The 26,123-nt window shown below is 43.9% G+C and overlaps 1 protein-coding gene across 2 annotated transcripts in view; it reads left to right on the top strand.

Moving 5' to 3' along the window:
- LOC144671752 (eukaryotic translation initiation factor 4E type 2-like) overlaps positions 1–25,683 on the top strand; it is a 37,648-nt gene extending 11,965 nt beyond the window's left edge. The window contains exons 3-7 of one of the 2 annotated variants that reach the window (XM_078533767.1): positions 19,081–19,215; positions 20,478–20,582; positions 20,688–20,840; positions 22,676–22,812; positions 24,925–25,683. In XM_078533767.1, coding sequence (XP_078389893.1) covers positions 19,081–19,215; positions 20,478–20,582; positions 20,688–20,840; positions 22,676–22,812; positions 24,925–24,964 — 570 coding nt within the window. In that variant the 3' untranslated portion in view covers positions 24,965–25,683. The remainder of the gene's footprint in view (positions 1–19,080; positions 19,216–20,477; positions 20,583–20,687; positions 20,841–22,675; positions 22,813–24,924) is intronic. The other variant, XM_078533768.1, reaches the window with a different exon arrangement.
- Positions 25,684–26,123: the final 440 nt, after the last annotated feature.

Below are 26,123 nucleotides of genomic sequence, written 5' to 3' on the forward strand. Positions count from 1 at the left end.
CAAACCGATTGTGTCAGCCTGCTCCTGCCCCACGGAACTCATTTCTCGCTATCTTGACTCCATTCTCTCTCCCCTTGTCCAGTCCCTTCCCACCTACATCCATGATTCCTCTGACACCCTACATCATATCAACAATTTCCAGTTCCCTGGCCCCAGCTACCTCCTCTTCACCATGGACGCCCAATCCCTCTACACCTCCATCCCCCACCGGGATGGTCTGAGGGCTCTCCGCTTCTTCCTCGAACAGAGGCCCGAGCAATCCCCATCCACCACCACTCTCCTCCATCTGGCTGAACTTGTTCTCTCACTGAACAATTTCTCCTTAAACTCCTCTCACTTCCTCCAAATAAAAGGTGTGGCCATGGGTACCCGCATGGGCCCCAGTTCTGCCTGTCTCTTTATGGGTTATGTCAAACATTCCTTGTTCCAGTCCTACTCCAGCCTCCTCCACAACTCTTTCTCCGGTACATCAATGATTGCTTCGGTGCTGCTTCATGCTCTCGTCTGGACCTGGAAAAATTTATTAATTTTGCTTCTAATTTCCACCCCTCCATAATTTTCACATGGTCCATCTCTGACACTTCCCTTCTCTTCCCTTCCTTGACCTCTCTGTCTCAATTTCTGGTGATAGACTGTCCACCAATATTCATTACAAGCCTACCCACTCCCACAGCTACCTTGACTACAGCTCTCACACCTGGCTTCCTGTAAGGACTCCATCCCATTCTCTCAGTTCCTTTGCCTCCGTCGCATCTGTTCTGATGATGCCACTTTCAAAAACAGTTCCTCTGACATGTCTTCCTTCTTCCTTAACCGAGGTTTTCCACCCAAGGTGGTTGACAGTGCCCTCAACCGTGTCCGGCCCATCTCCCGCGCATCCACCCTCACACTTTCCTCTCCCTCCCAGAAACTTGATAGGGTCCCCCTTGTCCTCACTTATCATCCCACCAGCCTCCGCATTCAAAGGATCATCCTCCGTCATTTCCGCCAACTCCAGCATGATGCCACCAAACACATCTTCCCTTCACCCCCCCCAGCGGCATTCTGCAGGGATCATTCCCTCCGGGACACCCTGGTCCACTCCTCCATCACCCCCTATACCTCAACCTCCTCCCACGGCACCTTCCCATGCAACCGCAGAAGGTGCAACACCTGCCCCTTTACTTCCCTTCTTCTCACCGTCTAAGGGCCCAAACACTCCTTTCAAGTGAAGCAGCATTTCACTTGCACTTCCCTCAATTTAGTCTACTGCATTTGTTGCTCCCAATGCGGTTTCCTCTATATAGGAGAGACCAAATGCAGACTGGGTGACTGCTTTGCGGAACACCTTCGGTCTGTCCGCAAGTATGACCCAGACCTCCCTGTCGCTTGCCATTTCAACACTCAACTCTGCTCTCATGCCCACATATCCGTCCTTGACCTGCTGCAATGTTCCAGTGAAGCTCAATGCAAACAGCACCTCATCTTCCGACTAGGCACTTTACAGCCTTCCGGACTGAATATTGAGTTCAACAACTTTAGATCATGAACTCTTTCCTCCATCCCCACCCCCTTTCCAATAATTTATATAGATTTTTCTTTTCTCACCTATTTCCATTATTTTTAAATGTATTTCCGTCCATTGTTTTATCTCTACCTTTTAGCCTATTTCAATCCCTTCCCTTCCCCCCACCCCACCCCCACTACGGTACCTTGCTCGTCCTGCTTTCTACCCTTAATATCACCTATTAGCACATTTCTTAGCTAATATCACCACCGTCAGCACCTCTTTGTCCTTTTGTCTATGCATCTTTTGGCAATCTCCACCTATCACTGGCCCTCTATCCAGCTCTTCTTGTCCCACCCCACCTTAAACCAGCTTATATTTCACCTCTCTTCTAGTTTTCCTTAGTTCTGTTGAAGAGGTCGACAGCACAGAAAAAAGCCCTTCGGCCCATCGAGTCTGCGCCGGTCAAACAAGTACCTAGCTATTCTAATCCCATTTTCCAGCACTGGGCCCATAGCCTTGTATGCCAAGTCATTGCAAGTGCATATCCAAATACTTCTTAAATGTTACGAGGGTATCTGCCTCTATCACCCTTTCAGGCAGTGAGTTCCAGATTCCCACCACCCTCTGGGTGAAAAAATTCTTCCTCACGTCTCCTCTAAACCTCCTGCCCCTTACCTTAAACCTATGACCCCTGGTTATTGATCCCCCCACCAAGGGGAAAAGTTCCTTCCTGTCTACCCTATCTATGCCCCTCATAATTTCATACACCCCAATCATGTCCCCCCTCAATCTCCTGTTCTCCAGACCCCAGTCTATCCAACCTCTCCTCATAACTAAAACTCTCCAGCCCAGGCAACATTCTGGTAAATCTCCCCTGCACTCTCTCTAGTGCAATCACATCCTTCCTATAATGTGGATTCCAGAACTGCACGCAATACTCTAGCTGTGGCCCAACCAGTGTTTTATACAGTTCCAGCATAACCTCCCTACTCTTATGTTCTATGCCTCGGCTAATAAAGGCAAGTATCCCAAATGCCTTCTTAACCACCTTATCTACCTGTCCCGCTACCTTAAGGGACCGGTGGACATGCACACCAAGGTCCCTCTGATCCTCAGTACTTCCCGGGATCCTACCATTCATAGTGTATTCCCGTGCCTTGTTTGTCCTGCCCAAGTGCATCACCTCACACTTATCCGGATTAAATTCCATTTGCCACTGATCAGCCCATCTGACCAGCCCGTCTATATCCCCCTGTAATCTAAGGCTATCCTCCTCACTATTTACTACCCCATCGATTTTCGTGTCACCCGCGAACTTACTGATCAACCCTCCTACATTCAAGTCTAAATCATTTATATATAGCACAAACAGCAAGGGACCCAACACCGATCCCTGTGGAATCCCACTGGACACAGGCATCCAGTCACAAAAACACCCCTCGACCATCACTTTCTGCTTCCTGCCACTCAACCGATTCTGGATCCAATTTGCCAAATTGCCTTGGATCCCATGGGCTCTTACCTTCATTATCAATCTCCCATACGGGATCTTATCAAAAGCCTTGCTGAAGTCCAAGTAGACTACATCAAATGCATTGCCCTCATCTACCCACCTGGTCACCTCTTCGAAAAATTCAATCAAATTGGTGAGACATGACCTCCCTTTAACAAAACCATACTTACTGTCCTTGATTAATTTCTGCCTCTCCAAGTGTAGATTAATTCTGTCCCTCAGAATTGCTTCCAATAGTTTCCCCACCACTGAGGTTAGACTGACTGGCCTATAGTTCCCTGGTTTATCCCTTCCTCCCTTCTTGAATAATGGTACCACACTGACTGTCCTCCAGTCCTCTGGCACCTCTCCTGTGTCCAGAGAGGTATTGAAAATTATTGCCAGGGCCCCTGCTATCTCCTTCCTTGCCTCACTCAACAGCCTGGGATACATTTCATCTGGGCCTGGAGATTTATCTACTTTTTAGCCTGCCAGACCACTTAGAACCTCCTCCCTTTCTATGCTAATTTCTTCAATTATATCACAGTCCTTCTGCCTGATTTCCATACCCATGTCGTCCCTTTCACTTGTGAACACTGACACAAAGTATTCATTTAGAACCTTACCTACGTGTTCCGGCTCCACACACAAATTACCACTATGGTCCTTAATGGGCCCTACTCTTTCCCTAGTTATCCTCTTACTCTTAATGTACTTGTAAAATAACTTTGGATTTTCCTTTATTTTACCTGCCAGTGTTTTTTCATTCCTCCTTTTTGCTCTCCTAATTTCCTTTCTAAGTTCCCCCCTATATATTCTATACTCCTGTAGGGCTTCTGCTGTTTTGAGCCCACGGTATCTGCCATAAGCCTCCTTTTTTCTCTTTATCCAATCCTGCATATACCTTGACATCCAGGCTTCCCTGGATTTGTTGGTCCCACCCTTTGTCTTTACTGGAATATGTTGGCCCTGTACTCTCCCTATTTCCTTCTTGAACGAGTCCCACTGCTCTGACGCAGATTTACCCAAAAGTAGCTGCTCCTAGTCCATTCTGGCCAAATCATATCTGATCTTATTAAAATCGGCCTTCCCCCAATTTAGAACTTTGATTTCTGGCCCATCCCTGACCTGTTCCATAACAACCTCGAATCTAACAGTTATGATCACTATCTGCAAAATGCTCCCCCACTGATACCTCTACCACTTGCCCGGCTTCATTCCCTAAAATTAAGTCCAGGACCACCCACTTTCTTGTAGGAGCTTCTACGTACTGGCTTAAAAAGCTCTCCTGGATGCATTTTAAGAATTCCACTCCTCTAAACCTATCACACTATGACTAACCCAATTAATGTTGGGGAAGTTGAAATCCCCCACTATTATTACCCTATTATTTTTACACTTCTCTGAAATTTGCCTACATATCTGCTCTTCTATTTCTCTCTGACTTGTTTGGGGGCCTATAGTACACTCCCAGCAATGTGATTGCTCCTTTTCTGTTTTTAAGTTCTACCCATATGGCTTCATTTGAGGAGCCTTCTAAGATGTTATCCCTCCTTACTGCTGTAATTGATTCCTTGATCAATATTGCTATACCTCCTCTTCTTTTACCTCCTTTCCTGTCTCACCTGAAGACCCTCTATCCTGGAATATTGAGCTGCCAATCCTGCCTCCCTCTCAACCATTTCTCTGTGACAGCAATGACATCATACTTCCATGTGTTAATTTGTGCCCTCAACTCATCTGCCTTATTTGTCAGACTCCTTACATTATACCATCCAACCTTGCCAAGCTCCCTTGTGCCTTAACTTGCCTATAACTTCTATGCCTTCCAGACTCATTTGCTCTCTCTTCTAATTTTAGCTGTGCATCTCTCCCTGCTGAACCTCTTCTCAGGATCCCATCCCCCTGACAAGTTAGTTTAAACCCTCCCCAACAGCACTAGCAAACCTCCCCATTCCGGTTCAGGTGCAACCCGTCCACCTTATACAGGTCCCACCGCCCCCAGAAATCTAAATCCCTCCCTCCTGCACCATCTCTCCAGCCACGCATTCATCTGGACTAACCTCCTATTTCTATACTCATTAGCGCATGGCACCAGAAGTAATCCAGAGATTACTACCTTTGAGGTCCTGTTTTTTAATCTGTTTCTTAGCTCCCTAAATTCTGCTTGCAGGACCTCATCCCTCTTTCTACCTATGTCTTTGGTACCAATATGTACCACGATCTCTGTCTGTTTGCCCTCCCCCCTTTAGAATGCCCTGCAGACGTTCAGTGACATCCTTGACCCTAGCACCAGGGAGACAACATACCTGGAGTCACGTCTACGGCCACAGAAACGCCTGTCTGTTCCCCTTACTATCAAGTCTCCGATCACTATTGCTCTTCCCCTCTTTTTCCTCCCCCGCTGTGCAGCTGAGCCACTCACAGTGCCATGAGCATGGCTGCACTCCCCAGAGGAACCGTCACTCTCACCGTTTTCCAACACAGAAAAACGGTTCTCGAGTGAGATGCAGCCTGGGGATTACCTGCCTGACACCTTTCTTCTGACTGATGGTCACCTATTCCCTCTCTGTCTGCACTTCTGTAAGCTGTGGGGTGACCGTGTCTAAAAACGTGCTATCCACGAAACTCTCAGCCTTGCAGATGCACCTCAGTGCCTCCAGCTGCTGCTCAAGCTCCGAAACTTGGAGCTCAAGTAGCTGCAACTGGTGGCACTTCCTGCACACGTGGTCGGGCAGAGCACAAGGAGCGTCTAGGACTTCCCACATGTTGCAGGCTGTACATAACACGGGACTGAGCTGCCCTGCCATGCCTCTAGTTGAAAGAAAACCCTTACTTTAAGATAAATACAGTAAAAAAAAAGTTGAATTATTTATGTACTTTAAATAAAAACTAGAACCCTTACCTTTCCTTAGCTTAATCTATTTTAAACTGGAGAAAAACACTTACCCACTACTCACCAATCAACTCTCACCTTTGTGCTGACGTCACTTTTTGAAGTTTTCCCACACTCGCTCTGGTTCTGATCTCTCCACCGCTCTCTTTCATGCTGTCTTGTGATGTCAATCTTGTTACAGTCAACAAGAACTGACTGCAGGACACTCTTCCCAGACTGCTTCACCGTGATGCTGACTGCAGGACACTCTTCCCATATTGATACGAGACTTTAAACTGAGGCCCTGTCAGTTCACATGTAAAAGTTGGCACATATTGAAGAAGAACATAAAAACAGTAGTAGGCCATTCAACCCATCCATCCTCTTCTACCATTCACACTCATAGATGATTTGTATCCTACATAAGTGCTCCACCCATCCAGGTTCCATATCCCTTAATACCCTTGGCTAGCAAAAATCTATTGATCTCAGATTTAAAAATCATTACTTGAGCTAACATCTGTTTTTTATGCCACCTTTTGTGTGAAGAAGTGTTTCCTAACTACTCTCCTGTGTGACCAGGCTCTGATATCCTCTTGTCCTGGACTCCCCACCCAGTGGAAAATATTTCTCTCTAGGTCCTCCTTGCTAACATCTGGGGGCCAGTGCCAAAATTGGGAGAGCAGTCTCACAGACTAGTCAAGCAACAGTCATCCTCACAGAATCATACCTTACAGATAGTGTCCCAGACTCCACCATCACTATACCTGGATATGTCCTGTCCCACCAGCAGGACAGACCCAGCAGAGGTGGCAGCACCGTGGTATACAGTTGGGAGGGAGTGGCCCTGGGAGTCCTCAACATCGACTCCGGACCCCATGAAGTCTCATAGCACCAGGTCAAACATGGGCAAGGAAACCTCCTGCTGATTACCACGTACCGCCCTCCCTCAGCTGATGAATCAGTGCTCCTCCATGTCGAACATCACTTGGAGGAAGCACTGAGGGTGGCAAGGGTGCAGAATGTTCTCTGGGTGGGGAACTTCAATGTCCATCACCAAGAGTGGCTCGGTAGCACCACTACTGACCAAGCTGGCTGAGTCCTAAAGGACATAGCTGTTAGACTGGTTCTGCGACAGGTGGTGAGGAAACCAACAAAAGGGAAAAACATACTTGACCTCATCCTCACCAACCTGCCTGCCACACATGCATCTGTCCCTGACAGTATCGGTAGGAGTGACCACCACACAGTCATTGTGGAGACGAAGTCTCGCCTTCACAATGAGGATACCCTCCATCGTGTTGTGTGGTGGCACTACCACCATGCTAAATGGGATAGATTTCGAACAGATCTAGCAACTCAAGTCTGGGCATCCATGAGGTGCTGTGGGCCATCAGCAGCAGCAGAATTGTACTCAAACACAATCTGCAACCTCATGGCCCAGCATACCCCCCACTCTACAATTACCATCAAGCCAGGGGATCAACTCTGGTTCAATGAAGAGTGCAGGAGGGCATGCCAGGAGCAGCACCAGGCATACCTAAAAATGAGGTGTCGACCTGGTGAAGCTATAAAACAGGACTACTTGCATGCCAAACAGCATAAGAGCAAATGATAGACAGAGCTAAGCAATCCCACAACCAACGGATCAAATCTAAGCTCTGCATTCCTGTCACATCCAGTCGTGAGTGGTGATGGACAATTAAACAATTCACTGGAGGAGGTGGCTCCACAAATATCCCCATCCTCAATGATGGAGGAGCCCAGCACAGCAGTGCAAAAGATAAGGCTGAAGCATTCGCAACAATCTTCAGCGAGAAGTGCCAAGTGGACGATCCATCTCAGCCTCCTCCGGAGGTCCCCAGCATCACAGATACCAGTCTTCAGCCAATTCAATTCACTCCACGTGATATCAAGAAATGGCTAAAGGCACTGGATACTGCAAAGACTATGGGCCCTCACAACATTCCGACAATAGTGCTGAAGACTTGTGCACTAGAACTTGCCGTGCCCCTAGCCAAGCTGTTCCAGTACAGCTACATCACTGGCATCTATCCGGCTAAGTGGAAAATTGCCCAGGTATGTCCTGTACACAAAAAGCAGGACAAATCCAACCCGGCCAATTACCGCCCCATCAGTCTAACCTTGATCATCAGTAAAGTAATGGAAGGGGTCATCAACAGTGCTATCAAGTGGCACTTGCTTAACAATAACCTGCTCACTGATGCCCAGTTTGGGTTCCGCCAGGGCCACTCAGCTCCTGACCTTATTACAGCCTTGGTTCAAACATGGACAAAAGAGCTGAACTCCCGAGATGAGGTGAGAGTGACTACCCTTGACACCAAAGCAGCATTTGACCGAGTGAGGCATCAAGGAACCCTAGCAAGACTGGAGTCAATGGGAATCAGGGGGAAAACTCTCCATTGGCTGGAGTCATACCTAGCACAAAGGAAGATGGTTGTGGTTGTTAGAGGTCAGTCATCACAGCTCCAGGACATCCAGCTGCAGGAGTTCCTCAGGGGAGTGTCCTAGACCCAACCATCTTCAGCTGCTTCATCAATAACCTTCCTTCCATCATAAGGTCAGAAGTGGGGATATTCGCTGATGATTGCACAATGTTCAGCACCATTCACAACTCCTCAGATACTGAAGTAGTCCATGCCCAAATGCAGCAAGACCTGGACAATATCCAGGCTTGGGCTGACAAGTGGCAAGTAACATTCGTGCCACACAAGTGTCAGGCAATGGCCATCTACAACAAGAGAGAATCCAGCCATCGCCCCTTTACATTCAACGGCATTACCATCACTGAATCCTCCACTATCAACATCCTGGGGGTTACCATTGATCAGAAACTGAACTGTACTAGCCATATAAACACTGTGGCTACAAGACCAGGTCAGAGGCTAGCAATCATGTGACAAGTAACTCGTCTCCTGACTCCCCAAAACCTGTCCACCATCAACAAGGCACAAGTCAGGAATGTGATGGAATACTCTCCACTTGCCTGGATGAGTATAGCTCCTACAGCACTGAAAAAGCTGGACACTTTCCAGGACAAAGTGGTCCGCTTGTTTGGCACCGCATCCACAAACATTCACTCCCTCCACCACCGACGCACAATAGCAGCAGTGTGTATCATCTACAAGATGCACTGCAGGAATTCACCAAAGCTCCTTAGACAGCACTTTCCAAACCCACAACCACTACCATCTAGAAGGACAAGGGCAGCAGATACATGGGAACAGCACCACCTGGAAGTTCCCCTCCAAGTTACTCACCATCCTGACTTGGAAGTATAATACCGTTCCTTCACTGTCGCTGGGTCAAAGTCCTGGAACTCCCTCCCTAACAGCACAGTGGGTGTATCTACACCACAGGGACTGCAGCGGTTCAAGAAGGCAGCTCACCACCACCTTCTCAAGGGCAACTAGGGATGGGCAATAAATGTTGGCCCAGCCAGCAAAGCCCACATCCCGTGAATGAACTTTAAAAAAAAAGAATTCCTTTTAAAATTCTAAAAACCTTAATAAAATCATCATTAACTTTCTATATTCCAGGGTATACGAGTTTAGTTTATGTAAACTCTCCTCATAATGTAACCCTTAGAGCCCTGGGAACTCCTGTGTCCTGGTCAATCTTCCTGTACTTCCAGAGTAATTAACAAAACACTTTGAGACCTCCTGAGGACATGGATTTTTTTTTTTGCTTGGAGAATAGGGCCTAAGAGAAGCTCATATTATGGTACAAGTGAAGTTGAGAAATGAAAAGCACCAGCTCTGCATTCAACCCAACCCATTCACAATTGCCAACTCAGAAAACCAACAGAAGTTGTTCAGCTTCAGAAAAGCAGACAAAATTTTTAAAAGGGCAATGAGAAATTGAATGTTGGATAAGCGACAGTGCATGCAGAGACATGAGGTAGGGTATCTCAATGGAGTTTTAAAAAGAGGATAAGAACTTTAAAATCAACATGCTGAGGAACAGAGAGCCAATGTAGCTTAGAGAGGTGATGGGACTATGGGATTTAGCACAGGTGAGAAAGAAAGGCTTGCATTTTTACAGTGCTTTTAACAACCTCATTACATCCAAAACATTTTATAGCCAGTGTAGTAACTGTTGTAATGTAGGAAATGTGCAGTCAATTTGTGCAAAACAAGCTCCAGGGCAGTAGTGTGATAATGATCAGAAAATGTGCTTTTTAATGATGTTGGTTGAGGGATAAGTATTGACTCGGGAAACAAGGGAGAACTGTTCTGCTCTTCTTCAGAAAAGTGCTACGGTCTTTTATGTCTACCTGATAGGCCCTAATGAGAAGGGTTTAATTAATAATCTGTTGTGCGGGGTCCATTAGGGAACAGTGACCATAACATGATAGAACTCTTCATTAGGATGGAAAGTGAAGTACTCCGATCCGAAACTAGGGTCTTAAATCTTAACAAAGGAAACTACGAAGGTATGAGGCATGAGTTGGCTAAGATAGATTGGGGAACTTCATTAAAAGGCATGACGGCGGATAGACAATGGCTAATATTTAAGGAACGAATGTACGCATTGCAACAGTTATATGTTCCTTTCTGGCTCAAAAACACAACAGGAAAAGCAGCCCAAACAAAAGAAATTAAGGATGTATTAGAACTAAAGAGGAGTCATATAAAGTTGCTAGAAAAAGTAGCAAGCCTGAGGCATAAAAGCAAAATACTGCAGATGCTGGAAATCTGAAATAAAAACAGTAAATGCTGGAAAAACTCAGCAGATCAGACAGCATCTGTGGAGAGAGAATCAGAGTTAACGTTTCAGGTCTGTATGACCCTTCTCCAGAGCTGGCCTGAGGATTGGGAGCAGTTTAGAATTCAGCAAAGGAGGACCAAGAGATTGATTAAGAGGGGGAAAATAGAGTATAAGAGTAAACTTGCAAGGAGCATAAAAGCAGGCTGTAAAAGCTTCTATAAGTATGTAAAAAGAAAAAGATTAGTGAAGACAAATGTAGGTTCATTACAGTCTGAAATTGGAGAATTTATAATAGAAAACAAGGAAATGGCAGAGCAATTATAAAACTACTTTAGTTCTGTCTTCACGGAGGAAGACACAAATAACTTCCCAGAAATACTAGGGAACCACGGGTCTAGTGAGAAGGACGAATTGAAGGAAATGAGTATTACTAAAACAATAGTGCTGGAAAAATTAATGGGACTGAAAGTTGACAAATTCTCAGGGCCCAATAATCTACATCCCAGGATATAAAGGAGGTGGCAATGAAAATATGCGTTGGTTGTCATCTTCCAAAATTCTGTAGATTCTGGAACAGTCCTGGCAGATTGGAGGGTGGCAAACGTAACCCCACTATTTAAAAAAGGGAGAAAACAGGGAATTACAGACCAGTTAGTCTAACATCGGTAGTAGGGGAAATGCTAGAGTGTATTATAAATTATATGATAACAGGACAGTTAGAAAATATCAGTGGGATTAGACAAAGTCAACATGGATTTATGAAAGGGAAATCATATTTGACAAACCTACTGGAGTTCTTTGAGGACGTAACTAGCAGAATAGATAAGGGAGAACAAGTGGACGTGGTCTATTTGGATTTTCAGAAAGCCCCACATAAGAGGTAAGTGTGTAAAATTAAAGCACATGGGATTGGGGGTAATATATTGGCATAGATTGAGAATTGGTTAGCAGACAGGAAACGGAGAGCAGAAATAAATGGGTCTTTTTCGGAGTGGCAGGCGGTGACTAGTGGGGTACCTCAGGGATCAGTGCTTGGGCCCCAGCTACTCACAAAGTATATCAATGATTTGGATGAGGGAATCAAATGTAATATTTACAAGTTTACTGACAACATGAAACTTGGTGGGAATGTGAGCAATGAGGAGGATGTTAAGAGGCTTCAAAGCGATTTAGACAGGTTGAGTGAGTGGGCAAATGGCAGATGCAGTACAACGTGGATAAGTGTGAAGTTATCCATTTCGGTAGGAAAAACAATGGCAGAGTATTATTTAAATGGTGATAAATTGGGAAATGTTGATGCACAAAGGGACCTGGGTATCCTTGTGCACCAAACAGTGAAAGCAAGCACGCAGGTGCAGCAAGCAGTTAAGGCAGCAAATGGTATGTTGGCCTTCATTGCGAGAGGACTTGAGTACAGGAGCAAAGATGTCTTACTACAGCTTGGTGAGACCACACCTGGATTATTGTATGCAGTTTTGGTCTCCTTACCTAAGAAAGAATATACTTGCCATAGGAGTGCAGCGAAAGTTCACTGGACTGATTCCTGGGATGGCAGGATTGTCGTACAAGGAAAGATTGGGCCGACTAGGCCTGTATTCGCTGGAGTTCAGAAGAATGAGAGGAAATCTCATTGAAATATAAAATTCTGACAGGGCGGGACAGATTGGATGCAGAGATGATGTTTCCTCTGGCTGGGGAGTCTAGAACAAGGGGTCACAGTCTCGGGTTACGGGGTAGACCATTTAGGACTGAGATGAGGAGAAACTTCTTCACTCAGAGGGTGGTGAACCTCTGGAATTCTCTACCAAGAAGGATGTGGAAGCCAAGTCACTGGATATATTTAAGAAAGAAATAGATAACTTTCTGGACTCTAAAGGTATCAAGGGATATGATACGACGTTGAGATAGAGGATCAGCCATGATCATATTGAATGGCGGAGCTGGCTCGAGGGCTGAATGACATACTCCTGATCCTATTTTCTATGTTTCTGGGTTTCGACTGAGTTGAAGCTTTTGAAGGCTTGATGTAAAAGAACAGTGGAAAATTCAAAACCTTGTGTTGACTGGATATACCAAGGTAACATTAAGTTATTTCATGATAAATGGGTTCCTTATCATCAAGCCTTTCATTCTCCAATTATTTTGTTTCAAATTCAAATTGTATTTTCAAGGGATCACAATACTGAATGCAGTTTGTGACTAAGTTAATCATTCACTTGAATTTTATTTAACTCGAAAACCAACAGCTGGTTCACCTACATATTTGTGCCAAAGTTCTAACAAAACAGATCAGCCTGTACAAATCATTGGGAACACTGATGTTTACAAAATTTATGGCCATTTGGCATGCTGCGGAGGGGTGTGGTTTGAGCTGAGGATGGGGGGCTCTCTGAACATCAGACTCACCGTGACTCAGGCATTCATTATGACCCAGTATGCTGCAGATGTGTCATCGGAGACCTGGTGTCCCAGCTGACCCAGCAGAAGGTATAGAATATGACCAGATCCCTGCATAACTAAAATCAGTTTTTTAAAAAGAATACCCTTACAAAACGGAACAAACACACTTTATTTGCAGTCCCCAGTACGTTTTCCCTCACTCCCTGCACCCCCCTCCCCTCTCCTCCCCCCTGCCCCGCCCCGCACCACCGCCCTAGCTGAGCCACCTCTGCTGGACATTCCAGAGCCACTGCAACAGACCAAATGCACCCTTGATGACATAGATGTCTCCCGTGTTGGAGCATTCTGCTCTTTGAAGTCCAGTCGATTACAGTAGATTATGGGCTCAAGCCCAACTCCAGAGAGTTGAGCACGTAGGCTTACAGTCCCAGCGCAGCCCTGAGAGAATGCTGCACTGTCTGAGGTGCCATTGTTCAGGTGAGATGTTAATCTGAGACCACGTCTCCCCTCTCAGATGGATGTAAAAGATACAACATTGTTGTCAATGGGAGCTTGCCGTGTGCGAATTGGCTGGCTGGCACATTTTCTACATTATAACAGTGACTACAATTCAAAAAGTACCGGGTTGGCAGTGAAGCACTCTGGGGTGTCCTGAAGCCACGAAAGATGTTGTAGAAATGCAAATTCTTTCTTTTTTCTTTCCTCACTGATATAAGTGGATGAAGGGAACCTCCTCATCCTTTCCCCCACCACTCTTTCCCCCACCCATAGCTTCCCCACTGCTGCCACAATGTTTGGTAGGATCAGTGGCAGATGTTGATTAGGGCCTGTGATTTTCAAGGCATATTTCAGAGCTACCATATACAAATAAATTGAGTAAGTTCAGATTTTAGTCAGGATCAGTTCATAGCTGAAAAGCCGCAGTATTAACACCAAGTTCATCTCTATGTTGTAGGACCTATCTGTTTTTCCACTGGAAGTTTAAGTTATCAAAGTCCTGGGGTATCTTGTATCAAATTTAATCTGCACTCTCTTAGGTGCTCAGCTATCTTCCTCTTAAATGAATCGATCCAAGTTCCACTCCAGGTGGCAACAAGTTCCACTTCTCACCACTCTCAGGGTAAAGTAGTGTCCCCTGAATTCTTAATTAGATTTATTGGTGGGTACCTTAAATTTACGGCACCTAGTTCTTGTTTGACAGGGTGCCCCATCAAAGGTCACTACGCAAAACATAAGGGGTAACATATTAGCATAGATAGAGGACTGGTTAGCTAACAGGAAACTGAGATTAGGCATAAAGGGTCATTTTCGTGTTGGCAAGATGTGACGGGTGGAGTGCCACAGGGATCAGTGCCAGGGCATCAACTATTTACAATTTATATCAATGACTTGGACGAAGAGACCAAATGTATGGTTGCTAAATTTTCTGATGGCACAAAGATAAGTAGGAAGAGGACATATGGAGTCTACAGAGGGACAAAGATAGGTTAAGTGATTGGGTAAAAATTTGGCAGATGGACTACAAGGTGAGAAAATGTGAACTTGTCCACTTTGGCAGGAAGAATAGAAAAGCATCATATTACTTAAATGAAGGCAGATTGCAGAACTCTGAGGTACAGAGGGTTTTTTTTAATTCATTTACAGGCTGTGGGCATCATTGCCTAGGCCAGCATTTATTGCCCATCGCTAATTGCTGCCTTCTTGAACCGCTGCAGTCCCTGTGGATAGGTACACCCAGAGTGTTGTTAGGGCGAGAGTTCCAGGATTTTGACCCAGCGTCAGTGAAGGAACAGTGATATATTTCCAAGTCAGGATGGTGAGTGGCTTGGAGGGGAACTTGCAGGTGGTGGTGTTCCCATGATTCTGCTGCCCTTGTGCTTCTAGATGGTTATGGTGATGGGTTTGGAAGGTGCTGCCTAATGAACCTTTGTGAGTTTCTGCAGCGCATCTTTTTGACAGTACACACTACTGCCACTGTTTGTCAGTGGCGGAGGGAGTGAATGTTTGTGGATAGGGTCCCAATCAAGCAGGCTGTTTTGTCTTGGATGGTGTCAATCTTCTTGAGTGTTGTTGGAGCTGCATTCCATCACACTCCTGACTTGTGCCTTGTAAGATGGTGGACAGGCTTTGGGGAGTCAGGAGGTGAGTTACTTGTCGCAAGATTCCTAGCCTCTGACCTGCTTTTGTAGCCACAGTATTTATATGGCTAATCTAATTCAGTTTCTGGTCAGTGGTAACCTCCAGGATGTTGATAGTGGGGGGATTCAGTGATGGCAATGCCATTGAATGTCAAGGAGCGATGTTTGGATTCTCTCTTGTTGGAGATGGTCATTGCCTGGCACTTCTGTAGCACCAATATTACTTGCCACTTGTCAGCCCAAGGCTGGATATTGTCCAAATCTTGCTGCATTTGGACATGGACTGCTTCAGTATCTGAGGAGTTGTGAATGGTGCTGAACATTGTGCAATCATCAGCGAACACGCTGGTGCCCTGGTACAAGGCAAGATAGTTTGCAAGTACAGCAAGTGATTAGGAAGGCAAATAGAATGTTGCTGTTTATCACAAGGGGAATGGAATGTGAAGGTAGGGATGTTTTGCTACAGTTGTATAGGAAATTGGTGAGATAACATCTAGGGTACTGTGTAGAGCTCTAGTCTCCTTATTTAAGAAAGGATATAAACGTGTTAGAAGCAGTTCGGAGAAGGTTCACACAACTGATATCTGGGATGGGGGGATTTATCTTACAAGGAAAGGTTGGACAGATTGAATCCACTGTATCCATTGGAGTTTAGAAGAATGAGAGGTGATCTTATTGAAACATATAAGATGCTGAGGGGACTTGACAGGGTGGATGCTGAAAGGATGTTTCCCCTCATGGGGGAGACTAGAACTGGGGGACACATTTTAAAAATAAGGGGTCACCTATTTAAGACGGACATGAGGAAAAAATTTTCCTCTGAGAGGGTCATGAAATCTTGGAACTTTCTTCCTCAGAGAGCTGCAGAGGCAGGGTCAATGAATATTTTTAAGGTAAAAGTAGGTAGATTTTTGACTAACAAGGGAGTCGAAGGTTATCGGGGTAGGTGGAATGTGGAGTTGAGGTCACAATCAGATCAACCATGATGTTACTGAATGGCGGAGCAGGCTCGAGGGTCCGAATGGCCTACTCCTGCACCTAATTCCTATGTTCGTAAGTGGAAACATCTCAAAATCCAACTTCTCAAACCCTTTCATAATTTTAAAGACATTTGGGTCACCTCTATTTTCCCAAACCTTTTGGCCTTTCCTGATGGTATATCAGTTCTAGCATCATCCATGTGAGTCTTGTTTGCACCTTTTGTAGTGCTTCTATATTCTTTTTGTAATATAGAGACTAGAACTATATACAATACTCCAAGTGAGGACTAACCAAGGTTCATTACAAGTTTAACATAACTTTTCTTTTAATTATATCACTATAGAAATGAACCCCAGGGCTTTGTTTGTTTTCCTTAATGGTTCTGTTAACCTGCATCACTGCTGTTGTGATATCTGCATTTGTATCCTAAGATCTCTTTGTTCTCCTATTCCATATAGATTCTTATTATCCAAGCAGTATGTGGCCTCTTATTCTTCCTATTTAAATGTACCACCTTCCACTTGCCTATATTGAAATTCATTTGCCAAAACCATTGGGGAAAAAAATTGTCACTGAGCAGAGACAGATAAAGCATCATTTCTATTGGCATTCTCTTGTCAGTTTGCCCATGTTATTTCAATTGGTGCTGCTGCTCTTGTGCTTTTTGAACTCTCTGTCTCTCTCTCTCTCGTGTGTGTGTGTGTGTTTATCCAGCCAGTGCAGGAGCCAGGAAGCGTGCCTGCACATTAGAAGTTAAAGGGAATCCCGGTGGCTAAAGAGATGATTCTGCAGATCGCTGTATGGGAAGTTTCAGCTGATCCTCATCAGCAAACAGGGGCCAGCAGATACAAGATCCCAAATAGCTCTACATAAAATGCAGACATTTAGCAAGTACAGCTGTGAGCATAGAGGGACAAGCTGTGAGAAAAGGTTAGAGAAGGTTTAAGAACTATAACCAAAAGGAACTGATAACTGTGTGGGTGATAGTTAAAGTACCTAAAAAATTAAGTAAACATGTATGGTGTAGGCAATGTAAACCCAGATGCTATTTCTCTGTTCTCATTCAAATGAGGAATGTTGGGGACTGTTTCCATTTGAGCCACCCAGTATCAGCATCAAGCATCCCCATGCCAGACCCAACAAAACCAGGTGCAGGGTAAATCTCTAACAAACTGTCTTAACCCCGACTTCAGAAGAGCATTCCCTCCCTTACCGGCCATTCTCATGAGTGACATTACCGATTTATGCCAAATGCCTGCAAGCAACTGGATTGAAGATTGACCAAGTTCAATTCAGCTGGTCAATTCCTTCATAATGTTGAAACCATCAATTAGGTGACCTCAACATTTCTTTATCCACCCTGAAGAAATGAAAGAACATCTCTCTTAAACTTCAATCACAACTGATACCCCAAAACCATATGAGTTTCTAAATCTTTTTTCAGGGAAAAATGTATTCTCCCTGTGATTAGGTGACCAGAGTACTGTGGTAAATAAAATGCTGGTCAATGGAGTGGTAGGACACGGATCGGTGCTCTGAGCTCTCAGACATTGCTGGAGACACTGACAAGAGGCTAGCTGGCTAGAAATATAAAAACTGGTAGTAAGAGTTTCTACAAGTGTTAAGACACAGCAGTTTGGAAAGGCTGAGTTGTTTAAATCCCAGAGGGAAACTTGAACAACTGTCATAACCTATATTTTCAATTGGTATGTTTGAGATGCAGCTCTGAATTCAGAAAGAAGACCACCCAGTCTCAAGAAGTTTTTATAAAAAACTAAATTAAACATTTATTAATTTAACAAGAAATTAAACACATACACATCTACAAATTACTACCATAATACCTTTTAAACAAATCCCCAAATTAATCACTCCCAGGTAAATCTTCCCCATGGCAATAATAACCCATAGGGCAGGACATTAGAGTTCTTTGAGGAAGTAACAAGCAAGGTGGATAAAGGGGAACCTGTAGATGTGGTGTACTTGGATTTCCAAAAGGCATTTGATAAGGTGCCACATCAAAGGTTAATACATAAAATAAGAGCTCGTGATGTAAAGAGTAACATGTTAGCATGGATAGAGGATTGGTTAGCTAACAGGAAGCAGAGAGTAGGGATGGAGAGAGAGATTGCAGTACAGAGGGACCTGGGTGTTCTGAATCACAAAAATTTGATATGCAGATACAGCAAGTGATTAAGAATGCACATAGAATGGTGACATTTCGAAAGTGCTGCTGCAGCAGTACAGGGCCTTAGTTAGACAGCATCTGGAGTACTGTGTACAGTTTGGTTCTCCTTACTTAAGAAAGGGTATAATTACATTAGAAGCAGTTCAGAGAAGGTTCACTTGCTTTATTCCTGGGATGAACGGGTTATCTTATAAGAAAAAGTTGCGCATTGGAATTTAGAAGAATAAGAGGTGATCCTATTGAAACATATAAGATCCTGAGGGGAAAGGTAAAATACTGCGGATGCTGGAAATCTGAAACAAAAACAAAAAATGCTGGAAAAACTCAGCAGGTCTGACAGTGTCTGTGGAGAGAAAGACAGAGTTAACATTTCGAGTCCATATGATTAAAGAAGAGTCATACGGCTATAGGGAAAGAGCTGTGAACCTTGACTAATTGGATAGCTCTTTAAAAGAACCAACACAGGCACAATGGGTTGAATGGCCTCCGTCTACGCTGTATCATTCTATGTTTCTTACTTATTGTTTTATCCTGTTTTATTTTTGAATGAGTATGGCCAGAGATTGACAAATAAATTTGAATCATGAACACTACAATCTGCTAGTACATGCAGCTTGAGATGTGTGCAAATTAATTTGAACATGGATTTGAACTGTGTGCATGTCCACAGGGCTCTGTGATACACATCTAAAGCCCCTTTAAAGTTAAAAAACAGGAGAACTGTGGGGAAGTGGAATAGAGTTGCAAAGTGCTGTTGATTCATTTTACTGCTTGTGGTTTACACAGGCAGTGACACCTGGAGCTGGCGAGCACCCTCTACAATATAACTACACCTTTTGGTACTCCAGACGCACACCGAGCAGACCAGCCAACACCCAGAGCTATGAACAGAACATTAAACAGATTGGAACAGTCGCGTCAGTAAGTCTGCAAAAGTGATAGAAGAATGGATATTTGATTTTTACAAATACAATATAGCAACGATTAGTAATAGGGAAAGGACATCAACACATTCATCTCTGGCAAATTAATAAAAACAATGCCAAATCTGATTATATAGCGTTAAATTCTGGATTTTATTTTGATATTCATATTGAGTAACATGAACTTGACCAAAGTTGAATAGCTCGTACCGACTGAAGGAAGCAGAATTCTCCTTTCAGGGTCAAAAATTATCACTCTGTCAGAAATAAGCAATATTAACTAAATGCTGATATGCTACTCCTAATCTGGGACAAATGCGTAGTGATGGTTGAATTGCCTGCCTACCTGCAAGGTCTGGACTTGCAAAGGTTTCTAAAACAGGAAGGATGGGAGAAAAATCCTTGGCATGTTTTAAAAACAAAACAAATGGTTTGAAGACATAGAACACATAAAGGAAGGGAACAACTTGTTCCTGTTATTTTCATTCATGGAAAAAATTTTTAGCTCATTACTGCTGCCAAAAATTACTTAAATTAATGTCTCATGACAAAAATTATCTTTGTAGATTTTGAACCTTATCCTTCTGCTTGACAGATGTAATTGGTTGTGGTCCAAGAGATGAAGGTTGGGGGTCTGAGCGTTAAAGTTCATGTATAAGAAAGGGGTGCAAGTATTTGTGCACATGGGAGCCCTAGCAGCAGACTAATTTGACCTGGGTGTGGGGGTGCGGGAGATGTCATATTTGTATGCAAATTTTTGTATACCTGAACAGCAGAGCTTTTGAGTATGTTGAGTCTGAGAAATGGGGTGCTTTGTGGGAAAGTGGCTGAGGAAGAAAGTGGAGATGTTAATATAGTCCATCACCCTATGTACACCCTGTGTACCCCTGCATTGGTTCCCAGCCTTCCATCGCTCCAGCTTTGCCAACTGCGCCTTAAACTGTCTGGACCCTGACCTCTGGAATTTTCCTCTCTCTATCTTTCTTTAAGGTGCTTCTTAAAACATATCTGTTTGGCTAAGCTTTTGGTCACTTGTCCTGATATTGCCTTCTGTGGCTCAAGGACAAATTTTATTTAATAATGGTCCTGTGAAGCATCTTGAGATGCTTCACTATTTGAACAGCATTGTATAAATGCATGTTGCTTTATCAACTGGATCAGCTGTTCCTTTTCAGGTTGTTAACACTGTGCTGATGTGATTTGCGTGGCTATATAAATGCAATTTGCTGTTAGTTATTTACTGGTAACTTCCTCCTCCAGGTAGAACAGTTCTGGAGGTTCTACAGCCACTTAGTGCGGCCGGGTGACTTGACAGGACATAGTGATTTCCACCTCTTCAAAGAGGGTATCAAACCCATGTGGGAGGTAAGTGAGGAGGGCACCATATTAGTTTTAACCATTGGCTTTATTTCATTGACACCCAACATTAAAGTTGCTCAGCTAACACAAATTCAATTTATCTCACTGCAGGATGAGGCCAACAAGAATGGCGGTAAATGGATAATACGCTTGCGCAAAGGCCTGGCATCCCGATTCTGGGAAAATATCATCCTGGCCATGTTGGGAGAGCAATTTATGGTTGGAGAGGAGATCTGTGGCGTTGTGGTGTCGATTCGGTTTCAAGTATGTACTTGGTGGCAACTGAGAATAAAGCATCGGGGTGGGCTCCGTCATCGTTTGAGAAGATTTGCAACCTGCACCAGAACTCCATAATTTCCTGACTAAACTTCTGGCTTAGTGCCATAGCTGGCAGTTTTGGGGAAGACTTCTGTAGCTGGACCTTGCTCACTATCAACAACATATTTGTCATGAAATTTTTAAAAATATATCAGGTAGAGACAAGAATCAGGTTCAAGAATTTGCCTTCATATCATAGGATTGTACAGCACAGGAGGCGGCCAGTCAGGCTATCTTGCTTGGTCTTTGAAAGAAGTACCCAACGCTATGCCTTTATTTATAAAGCCAAAAATCCTTTATGCCTTTTCAACAGCCTTCTAAACTTGCGTTGCCACCTTCAAAGCTTTGTGCACTGCACACCCCAGGTCTCCATCCCTGCAGTCACTTAAAAGACCTTATATGATACAAAATCCCAAGGTGCTTCAGAGAGAGCAAGAGAATCGATGCCAAGGCCATGGTGGGAGAGGTTAGAAGGCGTGACTGAAAGCCTTTCAGGAAAGAAAGACTTTCAGTGAACTGTTGAAAGTGGAGCAGAATTCCAATAAGTAGGGCCAAGGGCAGGATGAAGTGGAAGAAATGCACAAATGGCCACAACCAAAACACCAGAGAGTGCTGACAAAGATAGAAAGCTGGAGGAGATTGCAATGGCAGGGTGGAATGAGGCTGTGGAAGAATTTGAAGATGTGAATACAATGATTTCAAATTGAATATGATGGGGAATCATTGTAGATCAGCAAAATATGGGCGAATGGACTACTGACAACAGAGTTTTGGTCAAGTTGATACTTACGGTATATAATAAATTCATGCTAACAGCTAGAGGGCTTCAACTGATTTTGCAAGTCGAAAATATTAATACAGTATACTTAGCATAACCATGTACCATTAATTCCACTGAGTGCTGGCTGCTGAGACTGCCAGATGGCAAAAAAAAACAGTCGCTATGAAACATAGTTTCCTGTCTCATACAGCAGAACGGGAGTAATATGAGATTCATACGAATCAATTAGGTAAATTCACATTTCATATAGGCTGCTTTTACACTGGAAGAATGCAGTCAATTGCTGCTAAGTATAAATAGCCAGACCTGCAGGACAGATTGGTTCAGTGACATCATTTATCTAAAAGTCAGAAGTTCGTGAGTTACAAACACATGGATTAGGAACAGGAGTAGGCCATTCGGCCCTTCGAGCCTGCTCCACAATCTGAAAAGAACATGGCTGATCTGACTGTGGCCTCAACTCCACTTTCCTGTCTACTCCCTGTACCTTTTGATTTCCTTGTCATTCAAGAATCTATCTAACTCAGCCTTAAGAATATTCAATGACCCTGTCTCCACTGCTCTCCCCACTACAAGATTTAAACACTCTATATAAACTGACACTTCAGTACAGGACAGAGAGAGTGCTGCATTGTAAGAGTTGCCATCTTTCAGTTGAGAAGTCAAAGTGAGGCCTTGTCTATTTTTTCAGGTGGATGTAACAGACCCCATGACAGTAATTGAAGAAGAACTAGGGAGTTCTCCCAATGTCCTGTCCAACATATATTCCCCAACCAACACCACCAGATTTACTGACCATTACCACTGTGCTCTCTTTGGGATCTTGCGCAAATTGTCCACCTCGTTTCCTACATTACAGCAGTGATTAAACTTCAAAAAGTACATCATTGGCTATAAAGCACATCCTGAGGTTGTGAAAGACAGTTTTTGCTGTTTATGAGACCTGTTTCAAAAATTGACTGCTGCATGAAAAATTCTCCTTTTTAATTTCTACTTGCAGGAAGATATAATTTCAGTGTGGAACAAAACAGCCAGCGATCAAGCAACTACCGCTCGGATACGTGACACATTGCGCCGTGTGTTGAACCTACCGCCTAGCACCATTATGGAGTATAAGACGCACACAGACAGTATCAAGTAAGATTGGCTCATTGTGAATTCTTACTGAGAATTGAATGATAGATAAGTGGTCAAAAGCTCCCCACGGCTGTGAGTAAAGTTAGTGCCCCAAGAGACATGAGCCCTGCTGATTAGGAAGGCCTCGGGTATCATTTCCAGTCTGTGATGAGTTAAACTGATCTCATCCAGAATGCTTCAGTGCTCTTAAGGTAGGTAAGAGGGGATATCATCCAGGGTTTCTACCCCTTAACATACTCTATAAAATTTCTCCCTCTCCCCCTCAGACGATGAAAACCAGTCCAGGAGATCAAACGGACTGAGTGCTATCTTGAAGCAATGTTTTAGTATATAGATCTTTGAATATACTCACCTAATTGACAAGGTATTATAACAAGCATATTTTGCACTTCTGAAACAGAAATCTAACGGATTAGGGTTTGATCTGTTTTAGATTATTGTTAATCTGATTCAGAACCTATGTTATTTAGGTTACTGCTTGTCAGCAGCATCAACTATCTGTAATCTGATAATGTCTCCCAGCTCTCCTTTAATCCACATCCAATTGTTTTTGGCTGCCTAGTGCTGTGTGATTAGTTTTCCAAACTCACCTGCTGCTTGTGTCCTAGTACTGTATGGGCAGGGGCTTTGTGAGCAATGCTTAGTGAGTAATTTTGTCCAGTGTTCTGTGGCCAATTGCTTCTTGCTGATAAAAACAAAAAACTACTGCGGATGCTGGAAATCCAAAACAAAACAAAAGCAGAATTACCTGGAAAAACTCAGCAGGTCTGGCAGCATCGGCGGAGAAGAAAAGAGTTGACGTTTCGAGTCCTCACGACCCTTCAACAGAACTGAGTAATATTAGGAGAGGGGTGAAATATAAGCTGGTTTAAGGTGGGGGGAGAGAAGTTGGGGGTGGGGTGGTGGTTGTAGGGACAAGCAAGCAGTGATAGGAGCAGATAATCAAAAGATGTCACAGATAAAGGAACAAAGAGGTGTTGAAGGTGGTGATGTTATCTAAGAGAATGTGCTAATTAAGAATGGATGGCAGGACACTCGAGGTACAGCTCTAGTGGGGGTGGGGTGGAAAGACTGACAGGGCATTACAGGTATAGATTTAAAAATAATGGAAATAGGTGGGAAAAGAAAAACCTATATAAATTATTGGAAAAAACAAAAGGGAAGGGGAAGAAACGGAAAGGGGGTGGGGATGGAGGAGGGAGTTCAAAATCTAAAGTTGTTGAATTCAATATTCAGTCCGGAAGGCTGTAAAGTGCCTAGTCGGAAGATGAGGTGCTGTTCCTCCAGTTTGCGTTGGGCTTCACTGGAACAATGCAGCAAGCCAAGGACAGACATGTGGGCAAGAGGGCAGAGTGGAGTGTTAAAATGGCAAGCGACAGGGAGGTTTGGGTCTTTCTTGCGGACAGACCGCAGGTGTTCTGCAAAGCGGTCACCCAGTTTGCGTTTGGTCTCTCCAATGTAGAGGAGACCGCATTGGGAGCAACGAATGCAGTAGACTAAGTTAGGGGAAATGCAAGTGAAATGCTGCTTCACTTGGAAGGAGTGTTTGGGCCCTTGGACAGCCCTGTCAGTCTTTCCACCCCACCCCCACTAGAGCTGTACTTTGAGTGTCCTGCCATCCATTCTTAATTAGCACATTCTCTTAGATAACATCACCACCTTCAACACCTCTTTGTTCCTTTATCTGTAACATCTTTTGATTATCTGCTCCTATCACTGCTTGCTTGTCCCTACAACCACCCCCCCCTCCCACAACTTCTCTCCCCCCACCTTAAACCAGCTTATATTTCACCCCTCTCCTAATATTACTCAGTTCTGTTGAAGGGTCGTGAGGACTCGAAACGTCAACTCTTTTCTTCTCCGCCGATGCTGCCAGACCTGCTGAGTTTTTCCAGGTAATTCTGTTTTTGTTTTGTTTTGCTTCTTGCTGACCTATGCTGCATGAGCTGTCACTCCCTCTGAGCAATCGCTCCCAGGTCACCTGGTACTACCATAGCGATCCCTCCAGGCACCACACTTCAAAGTAATTGATCACACGGTCATTCATTGTATGAACCCTTTTATTGTCTTTGTTGACCCCATCTTGAGTTACTGTTTCCTCGATCATTTCAGGGACAATTCAAGCTTTCGGAACACGAAGATTGCAGTATAATGTGGAATTCCACAGAGGCAGCACCTCAGTGTGGCAAGACATCTGAACTGCAGCAATGGAGTGTCAAAGAAAAGAGGGATTGGTGTTAGACACCCTGTCACTTTGAATTTATTTATTGCCCATCAGGCAATTACAAGTCCAAATGAAAGCCATTTTATTTCTGTGCAGGTTTTTTTCCCCTCTGTTGAGCGCAGCAGTTTATTGTGGCACCTTCAGTGGGTTCTTGTCAGCCATATTAGAGTGGAAAGCTGCATCTTGAGAGTGGCTCTTTTTACAGGACTTAGACTATCATTATCCATTCTGCTCTGCCCTCATTGTTAGGCCCTGACCTCATGTATAACTACAAGGTCTGAATAGATTTGTCATGTTAATCCTTCAATTGCTGGGCAGAACATTGTTCCTGCTACCTGTTTGAATTTTCAGCTTCTGTGTTAGAATAAGGACTAAAATGCACATAGTCTTTTAGAAACAATTTTTCTAAAGTGCTTAAAATGGCACTATGTAAATATTGTGAAAAGACTGAACATGTTACTATGAAACTCCTTCATCTTAGAGAGCTGTCGACCCAATTAAAATAAATAAGTTACCTTTTCATTTAAAACAGTGCACAAAAGGAATTGAGTGTTACCAAGTTAAGCTCTTTTCTTAAATAATTTCAATGCCACTGTTCCCCACATTAACAATTATTGTATTGTCACAATAAAAGAAAGTAACATTTTTGCCAGACTGACTTATTTCTGATGGTATTTGTCCAAGGCACTATTCTTCAATGGCTTTTGTCGAAAGCACAATACCAATCTTGCTTACAGCCACTGTCTGGAACATTGAAACTTATGCCACAGAGCAATGGGATCGAGCCTGAGTTCTAGATTTCAAATTTTCTATCTTGTACAAATGTCAAGTGGAGACCAACTAGTTCTTTATAAAATCCCCTTGCTACCTTTAGCTGGAAGATTAGGGCAAGCAAAGGATTGTTGTCAGGGACAAGAAAAGGAGAAGGAACAACATTCCTTCTTGGCCCTAGTGACATGTGAATGAAATTGCAAAGGCAAAAGAGAGCAGCAAATGTGCTGAGAGCCATGTGAAAGGTATGTGGGCCACAAGTGAAGCCTGGGTCACACTATAATCATCTATGTTCTCCAGAATTAAAGGTGCCCAT

This window comes from Cetorhinus maximus, chromosome 34, assembly GCF_964194155.1.
Source record: "Cetorhinus maximus chromosome 34, sCetMax3.hap1.1, whole genome shotgun sequence".
Taxonomy (NCBI): domain Eukaryota; kingdom Metazoa; phylum Chordata; class Chondrichthyes; order Lamniformes; family Cetorhinidae; genus Cetorhinus; species Cetorhinus maximus.